Below are 24,222 nucleotides of genomic sequence, written 5' to 3'. Positions count from 1 at the left end.
AAAATTTTCTGACGTATACATTTCAAACGTATCGTGGTGTGTTGGCAACAACGACGGCAATATCTCTAGCATGAAAAGTCATGACTCTTATATGTTGATGCAATGCTTGCTTCCTATGGTCATGCGTGGCTATTTAGGTGATGATGTTCCAACTTCATTGATTGAGTTGGGAGTGTTCTTCTGAGAACTGTATTGTCGAAAATTGAATATTAACTTATTTGAGAAGGATATCGTGCTCATTCTTTGTAAGTTAGAAAAAAAAATTTCACCATCATTTTTTGATGTTATGGTGCACTTGGCTATTCATCTTTCAAAAGAAACTTTTTTGACCGGATCGGTACATTATTGGTGGATGTATCCTATTGAAAGGTAAAGAAATTGTATGCACTTTGTCATATCAGTTATAAGATATAAATATATTTCTAAAATTTTAATTTATTTTAATTTATAGATTTATGTATACCCTAAAAAAGTATGTGCGTAATAAAGTATGACCTAAAGGGTCTATAGTGGAAGCATACGTAGCTACGGAGTGTGTCATGTTCTGTTTGATGTATCTTAACGATATCGAAATAAGATTCAATCGTACAGATCGTAACGCAGATCGTGAATAAGATGACAATGAACCGATATTATCTATATTTAAATAAACAGTTCGATCCATTGGTGGAAGGAGATATGAATTTATGGATATGAATGAGCTATCTAAGGCATATTTTTTTATTTTAAATAATTATGAAGAAATTAAAGATTTCATTGAGTAAATACTATCTTAGCATATTGTTTAATGTTCTAAGTAATTTTTTTTATGTTGATATAAAATTAAAAATCATGACTTGTTGCAGTAAGCACAAGAGCATATTATGCAGAGAGAATAATACGGATGCTGATGATCGACATAGGAGAGAATTTATAAAATAGTTTGGTGACCTTATAAGTTACACTAGTAATATATTATTTTTAATAATTATAAAAATAATTATTTGAACCAACATAATTTTTTATATTACGGTGTAGATGAAATATAAGTATTTTAATAAAGAAGAGGATGTGATCGATGAGTTGTACGATTTAGCATGTGGTTCCGATTGAAAGGTTAACAACTACGCATCCTATATTATTGGAGGAATAAGATTTCACACAAGGGAGCTTAAGATGCAACGACGGACCTAAAATAGTGGGATTGCTATGATAGGATATGAAGGAGAAGAAGAGATTGAATATTATGGTGTACAAATAGATATCATAGAACTGAAGTATGGGTTCAGTAATTCTGTATTCTTATTTCAGTATGAATGGTGGGATATTAGCAATACAAAGATTGGTATTCATATCGACCACACTTTATTAGTGTAAATTTTGTAGGAACATGATACCAGAATGAGCCGTATATATTAGTAACTCAAGCGAAATAAGTAATATATTTGAAGGATCTAAAGTATCGAGGTAATTGATATGTTATATAAAAAATAACACCTAGAGGTATATATGATATACCAACCCGTTTAGAGATGGATGAAAATTTAGATTTACATGAAGAGGAAGCTTTTTAAGAGGAAAAATAAACATTAGCCTAATTTTTTGTTGATAAAGTACTTGTAATAGCTCTTTTGGATAGGACTGATCTGTCGTCCAATGAAGTTGAAGCTGATTTTATATTTAATCTTGATGAGTCAGAAGACGATGATCAGTTTATAAATAATGATGAGATAGAAGATGATATATTAGTCGATTATTGTGATTCAGAGGAGGACCTATACATTGAAGAAGATACGAGTATTGATGAGTAGATCTATATTCTTTGTTTAATCTTCTCTTGCAATAATGGTATACGATATAATTTTATTTATTAAAATATAATTTATTTATTATTATTATTATTCAATATTATATTTATTTATATCAAAAATTATTGGTATGGTACTAGGAGACAGATGATGACATTCACATTCGCAGTCTATCCCTGAGGCTGAGGCACCTTCACCCATTTCCACTGTCGCACTAGCTCTGTCGTTAGAGAGTCCTGTACTGGTAGTCCAAGTGAGGCGGATTCAAGTGAGGCGAGTTCGAGTAATATTATTATATTTTTTATATAATAAAATTTTATTTTTTATTTGGATAGCTATCATACTAATGATTTATTTATTGTTGTTTCAAGTCAGTCACTACAAGTGCTGAGGCGAGGACGAAGTCCATCGAAGAACCTCACTATAGAGCGTTAGAGATGTGAGCATCTGGGACAACGTTTCTGTATTGAGATACCATCCGATTATATCAGGCCTATTAGGGGATGGTGCAAGCCGTGGCAGACCGAGCTGGACATCGTATGCCACAACTATGCCCCCATGATGCTTTTCGATTGGCGTCACATTGTACGGGCTCAGAGAGAGATTTTCTACATTCAGTTATATGTAAAATAAATTATACTGTGAATATTTAATTAGTATAATATTTTTTTAATATTTATTATTAGCAGAGTGTATTTGATATTATTGATTTTGAGGAGGATCGCGTACGGCGAGCTATGGACACTCATTTATGTTTACATTTCAAAGAGTATCACCGTCACATCCATCAGCATTGGTACCATATGATGCAGGATCATGGGGTGGAGGCAGTGCAGCAGTGGCCCTATGACAGCATCACTATGGATGATTGGGCTCTCATATGCTGGCATTACGAGGATCTGACATATCAGGCTACACATCCAAACTTCTTTTTTTTAGAGTTTAATGATTGAATTATTTATTCTTAAATTTAATTTGCTACCTACTAATTTGACTGTTAACTGTACAGAGATGATGTACCCAGAATACCGCGAATCGGATGAGACAGACCGTATCGTATTATGGAGATTCGAGGTCGTTCGCTCGTCATATGGAATAGATGGTAAGTAATTTTTAATTAATATATTTTAACTCTCTAATTATTTAAATTTTTTTTAATTAATTATTCTCAAATTACAGAGAGATACAAAGAGTGGCGAGCTTTCTGGTAGGATCGATATCTACCAGCAGACCTACCAACGATGGTCTGAAGAGTGGACGATGGAGAGGCAAGAGCTTTTTGTAAATTTTTTCAATTATTTTTTTATTCATAGTTTGATTTTCAGTATAAAATTAAAATAGCTATAATTTTAATTTTCAGAACTGTATGATAAGCATAAGATCTCAGTCTACTCCTGAGGTCTCGATCACATCCACAGATGATGAGATCTGTGATCAGGTGCTTGGTTCGAGATCCTATTATGTTAGGGGTCTAGGACATGAGATCAGTGCTCACTCATCCTCATGCTCGTCCAGGGCTGATATCCATGCTGTCTGGATGCTCGACTGATGGAGGTGCAGAGGTAGGCTACTGAGGATCGACAGCGGACTGAGGAATGAGCTGATGAGTTATCCACATGCATCAATGAGTACCAACTGCTCCAGATCCAGATGATGGAGCGGATGATGGAGCGGATAGTATAGATGGAGCAGATGACGCAGCTAATAAGGCAGTAGCAGGTCGGTCCGATCTCTTTCGAGTGCTCTCCTCCAGCTCGTTCTCCTTCCGCAGATGCCGACACTTGACGACCTCTTTATGTAGCTTTTTATTTTTATTTTAGATCTCTTATAATTTTAATTTAATATAACAAAATGATAAAATTTATTTTTAAATTTATTATATAAATTTTTTATTTTTAATTTATAAAAAATATTATAAATATAAATTAAAAATATATATTTATAATTAAAAAAAATATATATGTAAATTTTTAGCGACAGAATTATTTCTGATGAAAGATTGGTCACAAAAAAATATTTTTGATGAAAAAATTGATCATAAATAATTTTTAAGATATTAAAATTTTATATTAAATTAATAATGATGAAAATACTTTTATCATAAATTATTGATAATTTATTAGTGAAGAAAATTTATGTCAAAAATTATCATATTTACGATGAAAAATTTACGTCGTTAATATTTTTTTTAAATTTAAATTTTATAAAAATTTTTAATAAAAAATTATTTTTTAAAAATTTTATCGTAAATAATTATTTTTTATTAGTAACGTAATATTTCATCACAAATTACTCTTTTTTATGATTAAAAGTTTTCATCGTAAATAATTTTTAAAATTTTTTTTAACGATGAAAAATTTTTGTTGGTAATATCCAATTATTAGTTATGAAATTTTTTTCTATTGTAAAAAATTATCAACGATATCATTATTTACGATTAAATATTAATGACTAAATTTCATCGTTAATAACTATTATCGATAAAAAATCATTATTAACGATGAATTTTTTGCATTGCTAATATCATGTTCTGTTGTAGTGGATGAAAGCATCAATTCAATGTTCAAATAGGTTGATAGAGCTATCCACATTATTATGCTTTAGAAAGAATCTGTTGGGGTAGATCCTTGTCACTTAACAAAGTCGTGGAGTCTGACGATTGTTAGCGTGCCAGCTGAGGCCAAAGGACTGCTGGAGTATAAGCTATGGATTGCGGTGCAGACCCAAACGAAGTCCAACATTATTCAGCTAATATCCATTTAACGAAATCATGAAGTCTGGAGACTGTTAGCATGCTAGCTAAGACCAAAGGGCCACTGCAATATAAGCTATAGTTTGTGGTGCAGATCCAGATGAAATCAGATGTTATTCGGCTAGTACCCATTTAGTGGAGCCGTAGAGTCTGGTGACTATTAGCGTGCTAGCTAAGACTGAAGGGCCGCTGTAGTATAAGCTACGATTCACGGTGCAGGCCTAGGTGAAATCCGATGTTATTCGACTAGTACTCATTTAATGGAGTCATGGAGTCTGACAATTATTAGCATACCAGCTATGATCGAAGGACCACTGGAGTATAAGCTATAGTTTGCGACGCAGACCCGGTGAAAAAAGTTATGGTTAGTCAGCTTGTCCCTGATTGACCAAAGATCAGCTAATTGGTTCGAAATAAAGTAGAGATATGACCATGCTCCGCCTCAACCACCATGTTTTGAACTTGATGAGATGCTCCACAGAATGGTGACCCACACCCCAAAATAATAAGTCCATTGTGCGCGGCTTCCGAAGATGGTCATCAGAAAAAGCAACTCGGATCCACACATCGATTAACTCCTTTCGTCCAACGAAGACTATGTAATCGGATTCAGGGGTTGGGGGACAAGTGTTGGGATAGATTCTCGTCACTTAACCGACCTCATTCAACCGACTTAAATCGGAGGCCTAGCTCGATAAAAGCCGATGCCATTGGAAGAATACCGACGTGAAGCTATCAATGTGGAGCCGGATTGTGAAGATCATCATAAAGTCGGTCTCGATGCAAAGTGGGGGGCACCAGAGGGCCAACCTCATCAGAAGACTGTGGTCCCCAAGAAGTCGGTTTCATCGGGAGGCCGACGTCGTTTGAAAGCTGAGGTCGGTAAAAGTTTGACCTCAATATCACTTGGACATGGCAATATTATCCAAGTTAAAGACTACATTGGCCAACGATCGGCCTTTTTCTCCAGTGGCATTGGTGAGAAACTAACATACTTGCTTGTCATGACAGCCCTGATTTGGAGATCGGGTTCTTCAGCTGCCTACGATGCCTAATACTTTAGATCGATCATCTTCTGACCTGACTCTTCAATCCTACTTGGCGAGCTTAGGACTGCTTGCACGAGGGGTACTAACCTCGGACTGCTTCTAATCTCTTTCATCTTGCTTCGATTAGTGGCCGACCTAGATATCGACATCGGCCAAATAGCCGACGATTAAGTGTGGCCGTCATGCAGTCCTATCGAGTCACATTAAGTCGCATCATCTTGAGGTCATACCCTAAGCGGTCTGCCGCACATCGTGATAGGATACCACAAAGATATTAATTATCCTACATGTGCGTGATATAACCCTCCGCTGCGATCAGTGGCGCACCGGACAAAAGGCATGCTTGCTGATAGGGCCATTTAAAGATGCCTCTATACGGCTTCATATGATTGGACGTTATCGGAATACTCTCTCATCCTTTCGTTCTTCATCCCGCTCTCTCTATAAATGGAGGTAAGATGGGATCCTCAGGAGGTATGCACACTCAAGTACTCAGAGTTCGAAACTCTGCCTCACTCGCTTCTTTACTTGTTGAGCTAAAAACTGACTTGAGCATTGGAGGGTCTTTATCGGAGCCATCTTCGGTGAAAGTTTTTCTCGTAGATTTTTTTGCTACCATCGGACATCACTGGCCGACCTTTTCGTCTGGCCCGAGTTGACCCTACGTCCGTTCAACATACTGTGAGCCCGTGCTTTTGTTCTCGACCCTCTTGACTATACCCTCTCTCTAGTGAGCGAGGGTAAAACTTATATCATATATGAAAATGAGTAATATATATAATGTCAAACATAATTAATGTCCATTATAGCTCAAAAAATTTTAAAAGGATAAATGTAATCAGATTTGAAGCTCAAAAAAAAAAAAAAAAGCTAAGGTCCATCAGTGGTTGATATCTTCATCATCATTATCAACTCTACGGTTGTTGGAAGCATCAAAATCCTATAATGAAAAATATATATGATAAAATATTTACTTCATATAAAATATATATAATAATTAAGTAAAATATATAATAAAAATAGTTATTTACTTGAGGTGGAGCAAATTTACAAAAATTTTCATCAAAAGGTAAATATTAGTATAGAATTAAGGGGATGCTTGGTTGGAGGGAGTGGGAGTCTAGAATTGGAATGGAAATGGATGACGTCTATTCCAATCGTTTGGTTAAGAAGAGTCCCATTCTGATTCTGATTTCGAAATGAAATGAGAATAATCCAATCTACATAGAACTCAAATTTAATTATTTTGATTTTAATTTTAAATTATTTTAATTTTTATTTTAATTTCAATTTTCATCATGAATCAAGCACTCCCTTAAAGTAATAGGATTTATAAAATTCATGCTTTAATCAGGTATATTTCCGGTACTCCTTGGGATTAAAGGAACAAGAATCACACACATACGCACACATGCCTCCGTATTGCATGCACCTGGTGCAGTTGGGCGGCGTCAAATCCCACGGTGTACAACACGCCACGCCACCACTTGTATTGCACCAATTCCCGATCGTGCGCGATTCATCGTGCATATGCTCCGGGATTTGCCTTGGTTCGCTTGGATCTGATGCATGCAATAGTTTCTACACACACATATATATGACCTGGTGTATGCAATAGTTCTCCACGCGCACGCGCGCGCATATATATATATATATATATATATATATATATATATATAATCACATATTCCCAGTACTCCTTGAGGTGAAAGGAATAGGAATCTAATGCCAACACGCACATATGCAAGTTTTATGGATGTATCAAACTCGCTTGATTCAGTACATTGATTCCAGTGCTTTTGGAGAGAACTCATAAAATATGGGTGCCCAATCCCTTATCCTAAAAAAAAAAAAAAAATGGATGGGTGCCCAAACCGGTCACTCTGGTGTGAACGGTGGTCTGTGATTGAAATGTGGACAGTGACCAATTGAGAGGTCCAGGTCCCATGTGAGGGTTTTGTCTGCAACTCCATGAACTATGCGGGCCTAAAGTTTGAGTGTCTTCGTGGTGGTCATTAAATGCCAGACCCTTTCCAGCTAGTTCAAAAGATGACTTTGTCAGTCTTATGAGATTCTTTGCTATTAGAACCATTAATATCGCTATGGGTAGAAAGATCTGGCTAAAACTCTATTGTTGGACTTGGACGCTTCTCGATTAGGTGTCTACATGACCCAGTTTTGTCGGAGACCTAGACTAGGTCAAACATGAGAATTGATTTCTCTGATTTGTTTGAGAAAAACTGTTGCTTAATTTAGTTCCGAAGATTGAAGGCTGATCCGTCCTCTTAAAGGATTTCAATAGGTTCTGATGTACATGTGAATCCAGCTTAAAAATGAGAAGCCACATGTCTGGTGATGAGCAGTATTAGTTGAGACACCGCTAAGCCTAAACGGCACCAAAATGAAGACCAGGTCGGTTTATTGAAAAATAAATTACTATTGCATATTTTCGATACATTTAATTTCAGGCTTCCCTGTAATGAACGAATCTACGCATTGTGTTCCTCTTCTTCCGAATCCTTCTTTCCATGCTCCAAGGCGTAACGAATCAAGTATGCAATGTTCTCTGTGGATGAGCCTCCTCCTTCCATTGCCCTCACAGCCTTTTCAGCCAGCTCCTTGGCCCTCTTTCTTCTCTCTTCTCCTTCCTCTCCGTTGTCCATCAACCTGGAGATTGCCCTCTCTATATCGTCCCTCTTCGCTGCCGGTGGACCATCTTCACTGAAATAGAAGATGGGCAGTTTCACCCCAATCGCCACGCCAATGCCCAGCACATCCACAATCAGCTTCTCATTGAGGAATTGGTCCGCAAAATAAGGCCATGTTATCATCGGCACGCCTACGGACACGGCCTCCAGCGTCGAATTCCATCCGCAGTGTGTGATAAATCCTCCGATAGCAGGGTGCGACAGGATGACCATCTGCGGCGCCCACCCCTTAATCGCAAGGCCCCTCGTGCTTACCCTCTCCTCGAATCCCTCCGACAACCATTTGTCCACCTCCGGCGTCTTCTCCACGTCCTTGATCACCCAGATGAAGGGCTGGTTGGATGCCTCCAAACCACACCCTATTTCAATGAGTTGGCAAGGACGCAACCGTGCAATGCTACCAAAGTTGACGTAGAGCACAGACTTGGGTTTCCTCGAGTCGAGCCAACTTTGAACTCTACGGTGGTCAATAGAAGACTTGTCCCCTCTCCCAGCCTTGTCATCAAGATCCTTGTTGCAGAGAGACAATGGACCGACAGCGCAGACATTCTTTCCTGTCACCTTCTTGTAAAGCTCGATAAATGAATGCTCTAGATCATCAAAAGTGTTCATCACCACCCCATCGGCCGTCAACTCCGCTTGTAGAACCTCCGATCGAAGCCTTTCCCACCCTGGCAAATTAAAGAAGCCTGGTGCCTGGGCTTTGGTGACCTCGATTGGTTGCGGCAGCCCAGGTATGAGGATGGGCTCAAAATCGTCGGTTATGCGGTCGTAGATCCCGTGTAGCTGCATGAGAATGAAGGACACCATGACAAAGCAAGAGGGCCCGTGAAAGATGAACCGTGGCATTCCAAGCTCGCGAGCGACATCCGCGGCCCACGGGCAGCTCGAGTCGGTGATCATGCATGTTGGGCGGGGCCGTTGTGCTTGCACGTATCGGGCAAGTGGTTCTCGAAGCAGGCTCAGGGCGTCGAAAAATGTCTTCAGATGGTCGTTTGAAGGGAGGAGATCCATATTCTCGCAACCCTCCGGAAGACCAGCTTCGATACAAGGAAATTGGAGCTCCACAAAGTGGACTGGAAGACCAGATTCCATGACTCGGTTGATGATGCCCTTGTTTCGAGCAGCGTTCACTGGGGAGGTGACCAGGCTGACACGGGCACCTCGTTCCGCAAGTAAACGAGCCAAGTCGACCATGGGAATTATGTGCCCTTGGGCTGCCAGGGGGACCAAGATGAAGTGAGGCTTGCGACAGCTGAGACCACTCAAGGTAGCTTGGTTGCTCATTCTAAATGACTCGAGTAAACGGACGCAAATCTCTAATGAAAAAGCAGAGATGTAGTTGTGGAAACTATCGATCGAGGAATCAATGCTGACAGGCTATAGATGAGAAAAAAAAAACTTGTGAGAGGAGCCAGTATTTATATGTGATAGCGCATCATCCAACGGCACCGGCAAATTCTCTCTACCAATTATACATACTAATTCCACGAGATATGCTTTTATTCTCAAGGAAAGAAATATTAGCCTACCTAAAAATAAATTATGACATAGATCTCCATATCATCTAGAAAATAAATAACGGCATACAAGAAAAGCAACCACGATATACTTCTCCTTGTGATGACGGAAATAAATAAAAGCATACAATGAAGTAAATCATGTTAGTTATCTTTTTATGATGAAGGAAACAAATAACAGCATACAAAATGCAATACTTAACTAATTTTCATTTTTTGTGTTGTTTTCTTGTATGCTAGTGAAAAAAAGCTTTATTCATGTGAGCAACATAAAAGAAAAATTGGTCCTTTTATACATACCAATCAATAAAAGAACTAATGTTCGTTTTGTAACCGTTTTCTTGTATAGTAATAAAGAAAATCTTATTCATGCGGGCAATATCAAAGAAAAATTAGTCTTTTTATATATACGAATCAATAAAAGAACTAAATTCCATTTTGTGCATGTATTGTTTTCTTATATACTATTAAAAAAAATCTTATTCATGCTGGCAATATAAAAAAAAAAATTAGGCTTTTTATGCATAAGAATCAATAAAAGAATTAATTTTTGTTTTGTGTGCTTTTTTCTTATATACTAATAAAAAAAATATCTTATTCATGAAGGCAACATAAAAGAAAAATTAGTCTTTTTATGCATATGAATCAATAAAAGATCTAATTTTTATACTGTATGCTGTTTTCTTGTGTATTGATAAAAAAAAAAAAAATCTTATCATGCATGCAACATAAAAAAAAAAAAAAATAGTTTTTTATACATACAAATCAATAAAAGAACTAATTTTTGTTTTGTGTGATGTTCTCTTCTGTACTAGTGAAAAAAAAAAACCCTAATTCATAAGGGCAACATAAAAGGAAAATAAGTCTTTTTATGCATACGAATCAATAAAAGAACTCATTTTTGTTCTGCATACTATTTTCTTGTGTACTAATAAAGAAAATCTTATTTGTGCGGGAAACATAAAAGGAAAATTATTCCTTTTATATATACAAATTAATAAAAGAACTAATTTTTGTTTTGTGTGCTACTTTCTTGTGTGCTAATAAAAAAATCCTCATTCATGCATGCAATATAAAAGGAAATTAGTCTTTTTATGCATATGAATCAATAAATTAAAAGAACTGATTTTCGTTTTGTATACTGTTTTCTTGTTTATTAATTAAAAAAATCTTATTCATATGGGCAACATAAAAGGAAAATTAGTCTTTTTATGCATATGAATCGATAACAAAATTAATTTTCGTTTTGTGTATTGTTTTCTTGTGTACCAGTGAAAAAAAAAAAAAAAAAACTTATTCTTGAGGGCAAGATAAAAGGAAGAAAAGTCTTTTTATGCATATGAATCAACAAAAGAAATAATTTTCATTTTATGTACTATTTTCTTGTGTACTAACAAAGAAAATCTTATTTGTGCAAGCAACATAAAAGAAAAATTAGTCCTTTTACGCATATAAATTAATAAAAGAACTAAATTTCATTTTGTGTGCTGTTTTCTTATGTACCAATTAAAAAAATCCTTTATTCATTCGGGCAATATAAAAGGAAATTTAGTTTTTTTTAATGCATATGAATCAATAAAACAACTAATTTTCATTTTATGTGCTATTTTCTTGTGTGCTAATAATAAAAAATAAAATCTTATTCATGCGGGCAATATAAAAAGAAAATTAGTCTTTTTATGTATGCGCATCAATAAAAGAACTAATTTTCATTTTGTATGTTGTTTTCTTGTATATTAATTATAAAAAAAAATTTTCTTCATGCAGGCTATATAAAAGAAAAATTAGTCATTTTATGCATTCGAATCAATAAAAGAACTAATTTTTATTTACATGCTTTTTCCTTGTGTACTAATAAAAAAAAAAACCTTATTCATGCGCGCAACATAAAAGGAAAATTAGCCTTTTATGAATACAAATCAATAAAAGAACTAATTTTTCTTTTGTGTGCTTTTTTGTGTGTATGAATCAAAAAAACCTTATTTGTGCAGGCAAGGAAATAATCTATATAAATTTTCTTTTATATTAATAAACTAATTTTTCTATGATTGAATTTCATATGTGTGTGGGTAGATTTCTATGTTAATAGAAAATTGTTCCTTTAATGTATGTTTTTGTACATGGAAATGGTTGAATTTTTTTCTTTTATGTTTTATGTTCCTTACATTGTGCATCGGACACAAAATTAGAAAATTTCCTTTTAAACATGACTTCCAAAAATATCGATTTCTTCTATAAATTTCTTTCTAGTTTCTTTATAAATTTCTTTCTAGTTTTCTTGAATTTTGGATTTTACCTTCGTATGTGCTATTTTCATTGCATTGTGTGTGTGTGTTTTTTTTCGTATGCTTCAGATGCAAAATTTCAAATTATCCTTTTTAGGGTTTATTTGGATGAGTCGGCTCAAAATTCCATAGAAACATAAGTTCAGATGGTACAATCACCTAAATGAGGTTAGACTTATTTTTATAGATACCCAGAGAACCATTACAGTCTCTCTATAAGATTCACACTAGCCTACTGCTATAGTTCCTTAGATATTTATAAAGATAAATTAGTTTATGCCTCATTTAGGTGGTTGTATCCGTCCAAACTCATAATTCTCATAAGATTTTAGGCTCAGTCATCGAAACAAGTCCTCAATATGGCTTTGATCTCTATCATCATGTCTATCATGGATATACCTATCATTTTTTATGAACTGTTTGGGCAGCTTCTCTCTTTTAAACCTATGTTGCAATCTTATGCTAAAACCTATACCATCAACATCCCTCACAGTCTTTGGTGCATGATATAATCTTTTTGATTCTTTGTCAAATCACAGGAATACTCATGAAGGTTCTAAGCAAAATCAAAGTTATATTTCAAAGAATAATCAATCCAATCAATCCTAATTATTTAATAACAGTTGGTGAATTTCGACAAGCTACGATGCTTCGTATTCTCAATTTTTTTGCTCAAATATGGTTGTTGTCTGATAGATTTGCAAATAGGGCAAACCACACAGTTCTTATTTGTTTTCATTGGTTGAATTTGTCATATCTGGGAAACAACTCCTTCGAAAGCTTCAGTCTGTTGTTGCTCACAAAAGATAGTGGAAAGCTGCAATCTCGGCATGCGCAGTTCTAGGCGCTCGTGGTGCTCATTTTCTATATATATATATATATATATATATATATATATATATATATATATATATATATATATATATATATATTAAATTTAGGTTGCTGTGGAACGCATACTGCACTCATTCCAGTGCCGTGGGAGTAAACTCATAATAGATGGGTGCCCAATCCGGTCAGTTAGATGTGAATGTAACCCATGGTTGATTGTGATTGAAACGTGGATCGTGATGAATTGGAAGGTACATGTAAGGATTTAGTCTATGGCACCGTGAACTGGATAGATTTTATTGTAGTTCTAATAATATGGAGGACACCAATAGTTTCACATCGGTTGTGAGTCATGAGGGATTCGTACTTATGAGGAGGGGATCATCCTTTTTATGTGAGGTATTTTTTAAAGGATAAAATCATGAGATTCATATGCCAGAATGGATAATATCACACGTGTTGGGCCAAGTCATTGTCCATAACAATGATACCTCAGATAGGGGTTTGGATGTCTTCCCGATAGTCATTAACCACATCTTTTTTAGGTAGTTCAAAAGAGGCCCTTGTCAGTCTTATCGGATTTTTTGATATTAGAACTATTATTATCCTAATAGGTAGAAAAATTTGGCAACGGACTCTATTGTCGGACGCTTGTCGATTTAGTGTCAAGCTGGAGAAATTAGAGCATATTGTCACAAGCTTATCTGCAAGCATATCGCAGGGGGTGCCGGCATGGGCGCGGCACCATGCTGCAAAGGTTTTGGCATGGTCAAAATTTGCAATGTTACTAGATCATTTGGAGTCCCCTAGGTGAGATTTGAGGAGATGCCTTGCTGGGGTAATAAAGGAGCAATGGTTCGCCAAAGAGCGGCATAGTCGTGGCATGATATCGAGGGGCTCGGGATGCGTGATATTTGGAATGGTGGTGGACTGCCAAAATATATATGGATACTTAAGGATTCCTCTTGGTTTGAGGAGGCGCGCAGAGCTTTGGCCGCATACCTGACTTCTCCAGATCCGTAGAAGACGAGTCCGCCGTGGCACAATTATGTGGGCAATGATGGTGCCACGTCCGAATAGTCTCATGTGGAGGTATTCGGAGCAATGTTAGTTGGATGAGCTGGCCACATTGTATAGGGAGGGGATATCTCGAGGTTTTATCTTTGAGAAATTTGTCCAGACTACTCTATGTATTCATAATCTCTGTAGCGGAGCGAAGAGGCGATAGAGACCTAGTCAGGCAAGAGTGTGGCCTGCCCAAACAGGTAAATCTCGTGAGCATCGCAAAATAATGTCTTGTAGGGATCCACAGAAATCGATCGGTCGTGGAGAATAAGTAAGACTTATGGTATATCGGTCAGAATATGTGCCTTGGAACTGGGCCAAAGATCAAGGATGGCCAAGAGGGTCATGCCGAGGAGAGGACAGTTTGATGCATTTATCAACCGGTCGAAGATATTTACTTGATGGGACAGACTTGGATGCCGATATCGTGGTAGTGCACATTATGCGAGTATGCTATAGACCTAGGTTGTTGGGTGGTATGGTCACGCATTTCCAAGATCGTGGTAATGCACGATAATGGGCGAGCAAGCCATGAATATTGTCAAGTGATATGGCCATGGATGGAAAGGTATATTGAGAATGCAAGATCGAGATCGTGGCACAAGAGCTTGTAGGGGAAGCTTGGATAGTAGAACCCAGGAGGACTCGGATGTGTACGATCAACTGTAGCTTCGAAGAGATGCAGAGTGTGTTAGCTTGGTAGTTTAGCTAGGCGGCACTAGAGGTAGGTTTGCTCGAGCCTCATGCATAGTAGTGGCATTGCATGGTCGTGCTATATGGATTTGGTACGTGTAGTACTGAAGGACAGCTTGGTGGGTTGCGGATCAGTGGTACAGTTGTTATATCATGGCACGAGAGTATGTTGAGGATCAAGACATCTGGGATGAGCAGTGCTTGGCTTGAGGGGTAGAGCCTTAGAGTGGACACAGAGGTGTTGAGCTGCGGAGCACTCTGAGGAAGAGTCTATGTTATGGCATGGAGGTGTGCATGAGCATTGCAGTTTATCTGAGAGGTCGGATTGCTTACGGGCACTTGAGGGTGTCATCTGTGTTCAGTACAACAGTGTTGCTAGGCAGGGGTATAGAGGTGCATATTTGGCTATGTGGCTGGACTGCTACGTGCTTATTGGTACGTCCAAGGAAAGAACTCAAGAGGGTTGGCCTCGATGTGTGGCATGTCGAGGCATCGCACGGGTGTTTGGATAAGAAAATACACACCCCGTGATAGTTGGTATCAGAGCCAGGTTGGCTAATTCGATGGTCGACGTTGTGCTTGGTGTTAGCTTCTAGTATGTGTGATATCAAGTTGCATATTTTGGTTGTGCATACAGAGGTATCCAAAGCAATGAGAATTTGAAGTCTAAATTCAGAGGAGCTAGATGTCTGAGTCCATTGTGGGTGTCAACGACTCAAAGTGGGGGAGCATGTTGCAGCACAATGTGCTCAGTGCTGAAAGATAAAGGTTGCTCATTAATGGCACTAGTGGATGGAAGCCTGTGAATGTGAAAGTCTACCAGTTCGTAGCTGAGGAAAAAAATTCAGGGTGAAGAGTGCTCATAAATGCTAAAGTACTTAGGCTACATGCAAAATTGCAAGGCAGAGCATCTCGAGAGACTAGAATCTCCAAAGAAACAGAGTTGGGCAAATAGACTGAGATACTAGGGTGTATCTAAAGTGTAGGGATGTAGCACCCAAATTTTAAAAACGTGCAAGCTGAGGTGAACACTTGGAGAGTCAAGGGACTCAGTTGCACTAAGATATAGGAACATTGGAAAGAGCCATCTCTTGTGTGGACAATTGTAGAGCTGAAGCACTTGAATGGCCTAAGATATCAATCAAACTTAATGAAACTGCTCTTAGGGTGAAGGCGTTGGTAAGCCGAGATACTAGAGTAGATATTTAGCCGAAGGTATCTTCTCGCTACACAGGCATGTGATGTCTGGATGTAGGAGATGAAGCACAAAGGTTATTTAATGTTGGATAGGTTGGCCATGAGGTGGTCATGCTATGATGCATTATAAGGCCTTGATGTCGATGCAAGTGGGTGTCGAGTCACTAGAGTCATAGGAGTGAGGCAGGTCAGTGGGGTAGCTTTGTGTTGGCATTACAGACTCGGAGTCAAGACACAGAAGCAGTTGCATTGGGGATGCAGAAAATAGCATGGACAAATGGTTCTGTAAAGATAGATAATTGGAGCTCGGAGTGAAGACTGGAATGTCAAGGCACTCGAGCAAAGTGAAAAGTGGCCTTGATCGAATATCAAGGTCCCACTTGGTAGCATTTATAGATCTGCATTGGTATAGGATGGCACAGAGTTACGAAGGCAACTTGTGAGTATATGGCATCGGTGCGATGTGATAGGATCCGAAGTCTTGGTGTTGAATTGAAAAGGTCAGAATTACCGCAAGGTAGGTATGTTGCAAGACCAGATGTTTGGAGGCAAGTTGCTAGAGAAGATTCCTATCATGGGCCGCTTTGAGACTTAGATGGGCAGGAGTTAGGCCTTGGACACAGTCCAAGGAGTGCCATTTTGTGTTACTGGCAATAGATTTTGCTTTGGTAGAGGCAATGGCAGCTTTTAGATTGAGAAAATCAAGAGTAAAACCTCGGAAGAGTTCGAGGAGTGCCACAAAGCTTTTAGTTAAGTTGATGGTCAGAGGATCATAGTAAGCTTAGAGAATGCAGTGGCCGCTCTCAGATTGGGACAATCAAGAGTTAAGCCTTGGAAGAGTCTGAGGAATATCATATAATTGAAGGTTAGGAGACCATTGGAGGAGAACAAAAGCAGAGGTTGGTATTGGGTTTTGTAGCAGTATGATTTTATGGAAGAGAGTGTGGTGTGGATGATGGATTCTCAGTGGTGGAGAAAGGATCAAGGACATTAAAACTGTGGGTCTCTGACTTGAGGAACCATATTTACAGTGACTGCAATGGAAGCTGGTCGTGGTGACTAATGTTCAAGTTGTGGCTTGGACGTCAACGAGGGCGTCGATAGCTTGTGTGGGGGAGAATTGTCACGGGCTTATCTGCAGAAATATCGTAGGGGGTGCTTTTGTAGGCGTGGCACAGTGCTGCGAAGGATTTGGCATAGTCAAAATTTACAATGCTACTCGATCGTTTGGAACTCTCTGGATGAAATTTGAGGGATGCCTTGCTGTAGTAGTGAGGGAGCAATGGTTCGCCAAGGAGCGGCATAGACGTGGCATGATATTAGGGGGTTCGGGACACGTGATATTTGGAATGGTGGTGGATTGCCAAGATATATATGGATACTCAAGGATTCCTCTTGGCTTGAGGAGGGGTGTGGAGCTTTGGCCGCGTACTCAACTCCCCCAGATGCGTAGGAGACAGGTCCGTCGTGGCACAATTGTGTGGGCCATAGTGGTGCCACGCCTGAATGGTCCAGTGTAGAGGTATTCGGGGCAATGCTGGTTGGACAAGCTGGAAACATTGTGCAGGGAGGGGATATCTCGAGGTTTTATCCTTGAGGGGTTTGTCCAGACTATTCTATATGTTCTTGATCTCTGTAGCAAAGTGAAGAGACGATAGAAGATTAGTCGGACAAGGGTGTGGCCTATCCAAATAGGCAAGTCTCGTGAGCATCGCAAGGTGATATCTTGCGGGGATCTACAGGAATCAGTCGGTCGTGGAGAACAAGCAAGGCTTATGGTATATCGATCGAAATATGTGCCTTGGAGCTGGGCCAAGGATCAAGGATGACCGAAAGGGTCATGCTGAGGAGAGGACAGTTTGATGCATTTATCAACTGGTCGAAGATATTTACTTGATGAGGCAGACTTGGATGCCGATATCATGGCAGTGCACATTGCGAGTATGCTATGGACTTAAGATGTTGGGTGGTATGGTCACGTATTTCCGAGATCGTGGTAATGCACAATGATGGACGAGCAGACCATGAATATTGTCAAGTGATATGGCCATGGAGAAAAGGTATATCGAGGATGCAAGACCGGGATCGTGGCATAAAAGCTTATGGGGGAAGCTTGAATAGTAGAACCCAAGAAGATTCGGATGTGTACGAACAACAGTAGCTTCAAGGAGCTGCAGGACGTGTCAGCTTAGTAGTTTAGCTGGACGGCACTAAAGATGGATTTGCTCGAGCCTCATGCATAGTAGTGACGTTGCATGGTCATACTGTGTGGATTTGGTATATGTAGTACTGAAGGACAGCTTGGTAGGTTGCGAATCAGTGGTATAGTGGTTATATCATGGCACGAGAGTATGTCGAGGATCAAGGCATTTGGGATGTGCAGTGCTTGGCTTGAGGGGCAAAGCCTTAGAGTGGACATAAAGGTGTTGAGCTGCAGGACACTCTTGTGAAGAGTCTATATTATGTTACGGAGGTGCGCATGAGCATTGCAGTTGATCTGAGGGATCGAATTACTTACGGGTACTTGAGGATGTCATCTGTGTTCAGTACAATAGTATTGCTAGATAGAGATATAGAGGTGCATATTTGATTATGTGGCTGGATTGCTACGTGCTTATTGGTATATCTAAGAAAAAAATTTAAAAGAGCTGATCTTGATGTGTGGTATATTGAGGTATTGTGCGGATGTTTCGGGAAGAAAATACATTCCGTGGTAATAAGCTGCGTAACTCACGCAGTCAATCACATCCACAGGTTTCAATGATAGTAGATTGATGGCATGCACGGCCACACGGTGCTTTCAGGCATTAGTTTCTTATCATGACCCAATTTTGTTGGGGAACGAGACCAGGTCAAACGTGAGACTCGATTTCTCTGATTTCTTCCTTTGTTTGAGACAAACTGTTGCTTACTTTAGTTCCAAAGTTTAATGGCTGATCCGTCCTCTTAAGAGATTTCAATTGGCTCTGATGTACATATCAATCCAACTTAAAAATTAAAAGCCACGTGTCCGATGCTCAATGCACCTAGAAGTAAATATTTCATTGCAACGGGGAAGCGGTTAAATCACATGCCACCGTCAGGATTTATTACATTGGCTTAGTTTACAGCATTTATTGTAGGCTAAATCTACGCAAAAACTCCATCCCGATCACGCCAAAATAATGACTAAATCAAGTTATATAAAATAAATTATTATTATATATTTTTGATGCATTAAAAGTTTTTTTTTACTTAGGATCGGTCCTGATAATTTTTAGATCTAGAACTAAATAAAAAAAATAAAATTTTCTCTATTAAAAATTAATATATTTTAAATATTAATGATCATTGAAAAATTAATTTATGTAAAATAATTTTTTATAAATATATTCATGAAGCAGTATTTAAAATTTATCATTAATTTATTTAATTATTTTTTTATTATAATATTATAAAAAGCCATCCTGGCACCTCATTAGAATAGCAATACAGGTCCTGGATCAGGGGACGGTTGCCCAATTCGATCTGCTCCAGCTTTTAACGAACAAATCTACATGTTGTGCTCCTCTTCTTGATCAGAATCATTGTTTCCGTGCTTCGAAGCGTACTGAATCAAGCGTGCTATGTTCTCCATGGAAGGCCCTCCTCTTTCCATTGTGCTCACAGCCTTTCCAGCCAACTCCTTGGCCCTTTTTCTTCTCTTTTCTCCCTCCTTCCCTTTGTGCATCAACCTAGAGACCGCCTTCTCTATGTCATCCCTCTTTGCTACCGGTGGACTATCTTCCGTGAGACAGAAGTAGGGCACTTTCACCCCAACCGCCACACCAATGCCCAACTCGTCCACAAGCAGCTTCTCGTTGAGGAATTGGTCTGCAAAACAAGGCCATGTTATCATTGGCACGCCCGCGGACAAGGCCTCCAACACCGAGTTCCATCCGCAGTGTGTCATAAATCCTCCGATGGCAGGGTGCGACAGGATGACCACCTGCGGCGCCCACCCCTTAATTACAAGACCCCTTGTGCTTACCCTCTCCTCGAATCCCTCTGACAACCATTTGTCGACCTCTGAGGTCCTTTCCACGTCCTTGATCACCCAGATGAATGGCTGGTTGGATGCCTCCAAACCACGCCCTATTTCAGTGAGCTGCAAAGGGCGCGTTCGCACAAGGCTACCGAAGCTAACGTAGAGCACAGACTTGGGCTTCCTCGAGTCGAGCCAACTTAGAAGTCGGTGGTGGTCAATAGCAGGCTTGTTCCCTCTGGCAGCCTTGTCGTTAGGATCCTTGTTGTAGAGACACAATGGCCCGATAGTCCAGACCTCTTTACCAATCACCTTTCTGTAGAGCTCGATATATGAATGCTCCAGATCATCAAAGGTGTTCATCACCACCCCATCCGCCGTCGACTCCGCTTCTAAAGCCTGTGATCTAAGCTTTTCCCACCCGGATGGGGTGAAGAAGCCCGGTGCCTGGGCTTTGTTGACCTCGACAGGTTGTGGCAGCTCAGGCACGAGGACGGGCTCGAAATCATCGGTTATGCGGTCGTAGATCCCATGTTGCTCCATGAGATGGATGCATAGAAGGAAGAAGCAAGAAGGCCCGTGAAAGATGAGCCGTGGCATCCGAAGCTCTCGAGCGACATCCGCCGTCCATGGATTGCACATATCCGCGATCATGCATGTTGGACGAGGCCGTTGTGCTCGCAGGTACCGGGTTAGGGGTTCCCGGAGATGGTGGGTGGCTTCGAAAAATGTTTTGTAGTAGTCTGGTGAAGGGAGGAGATCCACGTTCTCGCAACCGTCCGGTAGACCAGCTTCGGCACAGGGAAATTTGAGCTCGGCAAAGTGTATCGGGAGACCAGATTCCTTCACTTGGTTGATGATGGCTTTGATTCGTGCAGCGTTCACCGGGCTGGTGATGAGGCTGACACGAGCACCTCGTTCCGCAAGTAAACGAGCCAAGTCAACCATGGGAATCATGTGCCCTTGGGCTGTCAGGGGGACCAAGACGAAGTGACTGCCGAGACCATTCATGGTAGCTTTGTTGGTCATCCCAAACGGAGTTAACGGACGCTGGTCTCTAACGAAAGCGCAGACGTGTGGTTGTGGAAACTATCAAGGAATCAACGCTAGCAGGCAAGCAACAGACGTGAAAGCAGAGAGAAAGAGGAGCCAGTACTTACGTGGAACCTCGGACTCCTCGTGATTTAAAGAATCACGGCCGCTGGTGTTGTTTATTATTTATGGTCATACGAGAAAGCCAAATTGTCGGGGGAATCCCAGATGTTACCTGCCCTGGTTCTAGATCAAGCCTCAAATCATGACGTAAGCCCCTACATGAGCTAACTTGTTTTGCAGCCGAATTTGCCGGCGGTGACCTTCCCTGTAGCTGAGTGCCGGGCCCGCAGCCCAAGCACGCCGAACATTACTAAACTCATCGTATCCCGTCCCAAACCTCACCAGTAGCTGTCCTCGTTTTCATATTATAGTGTTCATCCACGTTGTCCGAAATGTTGGGCAGGGGAAATGAATGATCCGCTTTCATTTGCCGGCAAATTGGACTAGTGGCCATCAAACTTGCCACGTACTGAGAAAGCGGGCCTTCCGTATGACCTTATATATATATATATATGGTTTTTTTTCTTCTTCTTTTGGTAAGAACTGACCTTATTTTTTTTGATGGGCGAATTGGGACCTTAGTTGGTGATGACTCTCGAAGTACCAGCGCACGGGATTTACTTAGACAAGCTGAGTGATGACAAATTATAATATGAAGGTCCGAGCATATATGTTATTTAGTTTTACAACAGCTATATACCTAATAGATCTTAAATATTTTTAGAGGACAAAGAAATCAAAACCACGCCTTCTAAACAAAGTGGTTTCACATTTGGCGTTCGCATATGTTGATTTTCTCAGATCACTCTTTTAATAAAGTTGGAACGAAATAAAAAATGTTTCTTACTCTCTTCCTATTAATTGTTTGCTTTTCATGTTGGAAAGGGGCTTCCATTAATTATGGATTGATTTTTTTTTTTTTTAACTTATTATGAAATAAAAGCTAAGTAATGAATTATTAAGGAATCCAGAATTTTGTAGGATCATATTATTTCTTTGAATCCTATTATCTTAGTCATGTGATGTAATAGATATTGACATAGATTCGATTTGATTGATAAGCTCTATAATGAATGGACTATTAGTTTTACTAATTGGATTAGATTCCCACTCCACCTTTATGTATATCATTCTGTACAAAAATCTCAGTATATAAAGATTTAGACATTTCTAGTGCACCTATCCCATTGAAAAGATAGGCATAAGGTGAAGATAGAGACAAAGCTTTATTCTATTATTGTTTTCTTATTTTGTATGATGCTTGTAAATCAATCATCAATGACTGCTTAGAGGTCTCAAGATATGGTTGAAATTTATTTTGATCTCTTTCAATAATTTTTATATTTTAATCTTCTATATGATTTTATATGAAAAAAATTTTCATATTTCATTGCCGTTCTTGTTATTCATCCATCTGAATATTCCACCCCATCTCGTTCTCTCTTTGATGGTCCTTCTGTATGGAAAAAATTTTTATAGTCGGACCGACCATTAAAGAAATTATGGTCGGAGTGTCATCATCTGCCATGTGAATATATTGGCATATTTATAAAAAAAAAAAAGACAGTTATGTGATGTTTATCTAAACTGTTTAAATATCTCTATGATTTATCCATTTATCTTTTCTTAGTATTTTAATGCATGCACGTAAGTGCACGTGGCCATTCATTTTTTGATGAATATTTTCGAAGTATATTTGACTATAATTTTTTTCACCGATTCGACTTTAGAAGATTCATCCCTTTTGCACCTCTATTCCAACAAGAAAAAGAAAAAAACTGCCTAGTTAAAAATAAGGGAGACAAGGAAAAAGAACTACCTAGTCAAAATCAATGTAGGCGTTGGACAATCCTGATATAACTTATGCACCCGTTTAGCAATTACTAGTTGACAGGACATTGATCAAACAAGGATTTAAAACAAAAAAGTTGATTTTTTATTTGCAACATCCTGCGGCACACTAAGCATGATGAGGACCTTCTTTATTTTTTGGGGAGATGGAAGGGGCATAATTTTGTCCGTTTTGGGGCTAGTAGAGGATGGCCAAGGAGAAGTTGGAGATAAGAATAGCTAAAAGGTCTTTATGATATTTATCGATTGATATAACTTTTTTCGCAAACAATACGTATGTTCTAAATCCTGGAACATTTTAAACATAACCCCTCGAGAATAAGATGCCAACTATTTGGGCAACTTTCGTCTCAATGGCGGATCTGTGAGGCACTGGCATCATTAGAGATCATTGATGATCGTATTACATTATTTTCAGATGTATGGTTAAATGCCCACATCCCAGGATGCGTACGAAATTTGGAAAAGGATGCTTGGAGAGAGAGTTTTGAAAGCGAAATTTCAAACAATGGTGGGTTCGTGATTGGAAAGGTGAGAACCATCTAATCGTATCCAGTGACCATAGGTGAACGTGGTGCATGACTGTAAGTCGATGCACCATCCATTCCAATCCAACGACGCCTGACTGGACTACATTTTTTTTTGGTTAAAGTAGAGGAGCCAAAGACCAACCATTAAGAGAAAAACAAAGGTGATCACATCATAAAAAATATACGGGATAAGAGAAGTAACAACAGGCTCCTGTGATTGGGACAAAATCAGGAGCTGTGAATACAAAATATGAAACCAATACGTAGATACAACGTATAAGTAACAAACATAGATCAGACCATGGAGTGAGTTAGTAGTAGCTTTCATGGTAGACTTGTAACTAGGACTGGCAAAATATGATCCAATCTGTCAGTCTGATCCATATTCGATCTGTTATAAATAAGTTTGAATTTACGCTAAACGGATTTGGGTCATAAACGGATCGATCCGTTTAACTCATTTAATAATTGGATCGGATATAGATTTTAGATATTTGATCCATTTAATTTATTTAATATTTATTTAGATTGAATTAGATAATCCATTTAATCTGTTTCTGACTTAATTTAATCCGATTTGTTTAACCTGTTTAACCCATTTAAGATCCATTTAATTTATTTAAAATTTATTTAATCTGTTTCTGATCCATTTAATTCTATCTGTTTAACCTGTTTAATCCGTTTAACTTGTTTAACTCATTTAATTTAATTTGATCTATTTAATAAACAGGTTAAACGGATCGAATCGGATTACCTGTTTAATAAACAAGTCGAATTCAGGTTTGAATTTTTGATCCGTTTAATAAATAGATCAGATTTGGGTGGATCATTTTCTGATCCGATCCATTCATGATTC

General features: G+C 38.8%; 2 protein-coding genes across 2 annotated transcripts; both read right to left on the bottom strand.

Annotated features, from left to right (window-relative positions):
* Positions 1–7,987: 7,987 nt before the first annotated feature.
* Positions 7,988–9,583, bottom strand: LOC105040224 (UDP-glycosyltransferase 73C6-like). The gene has a single exon (XM_010916648.4). The coding sequence runs from the start codon at positions 9,581–9,583 to the stop codon at positions 8,078–8,080; it is 1,506 nt and encodes a 501-aa protein (XP_010914950.2). The 3' UTR covers positions 7,988–8,077.
* Positions 9,584–19,279: 9,696 nt separating this feature from the next.
* LOC105040214 (UDP-glycosyltransferase 73E1-like) lies at positions 19,280–21,074 on the bottom strand. Its single transcript, XM_010916641.3, has one exon. The coding sequence runs from the start codon at positions 20,917–20,919 to the stop codon at positions 19,420–19,422; it is 1,500 nt and encodes a 499-aa protein (XP_010914943.1). The 5' UTR covers positions 20,920–21,074; the 3' UTR covers positions 19,280–19,419.
* Between the last annotated feature and the right edge of the window lie 3,148 nt (positions 21,075–24,222).

This window comes from Elaeis guineensis, chromosome 3 (genome assembly GCF_000442705.2).
Source record: "Elaeis guineensis isolate ETL-2024a chromosome 3, EG11, whole genome shotgun sequence".
Taxonomy (NCBI): Eukaryota; Viridiplantae; Streptophyta; class Magnoliopsida; order Arecales; family Arecaceae; genus Elaeis; species Elaeis guineensis.
This window is presented reverse-complemented; position numbering and strand designations above follow the sequence as displayed.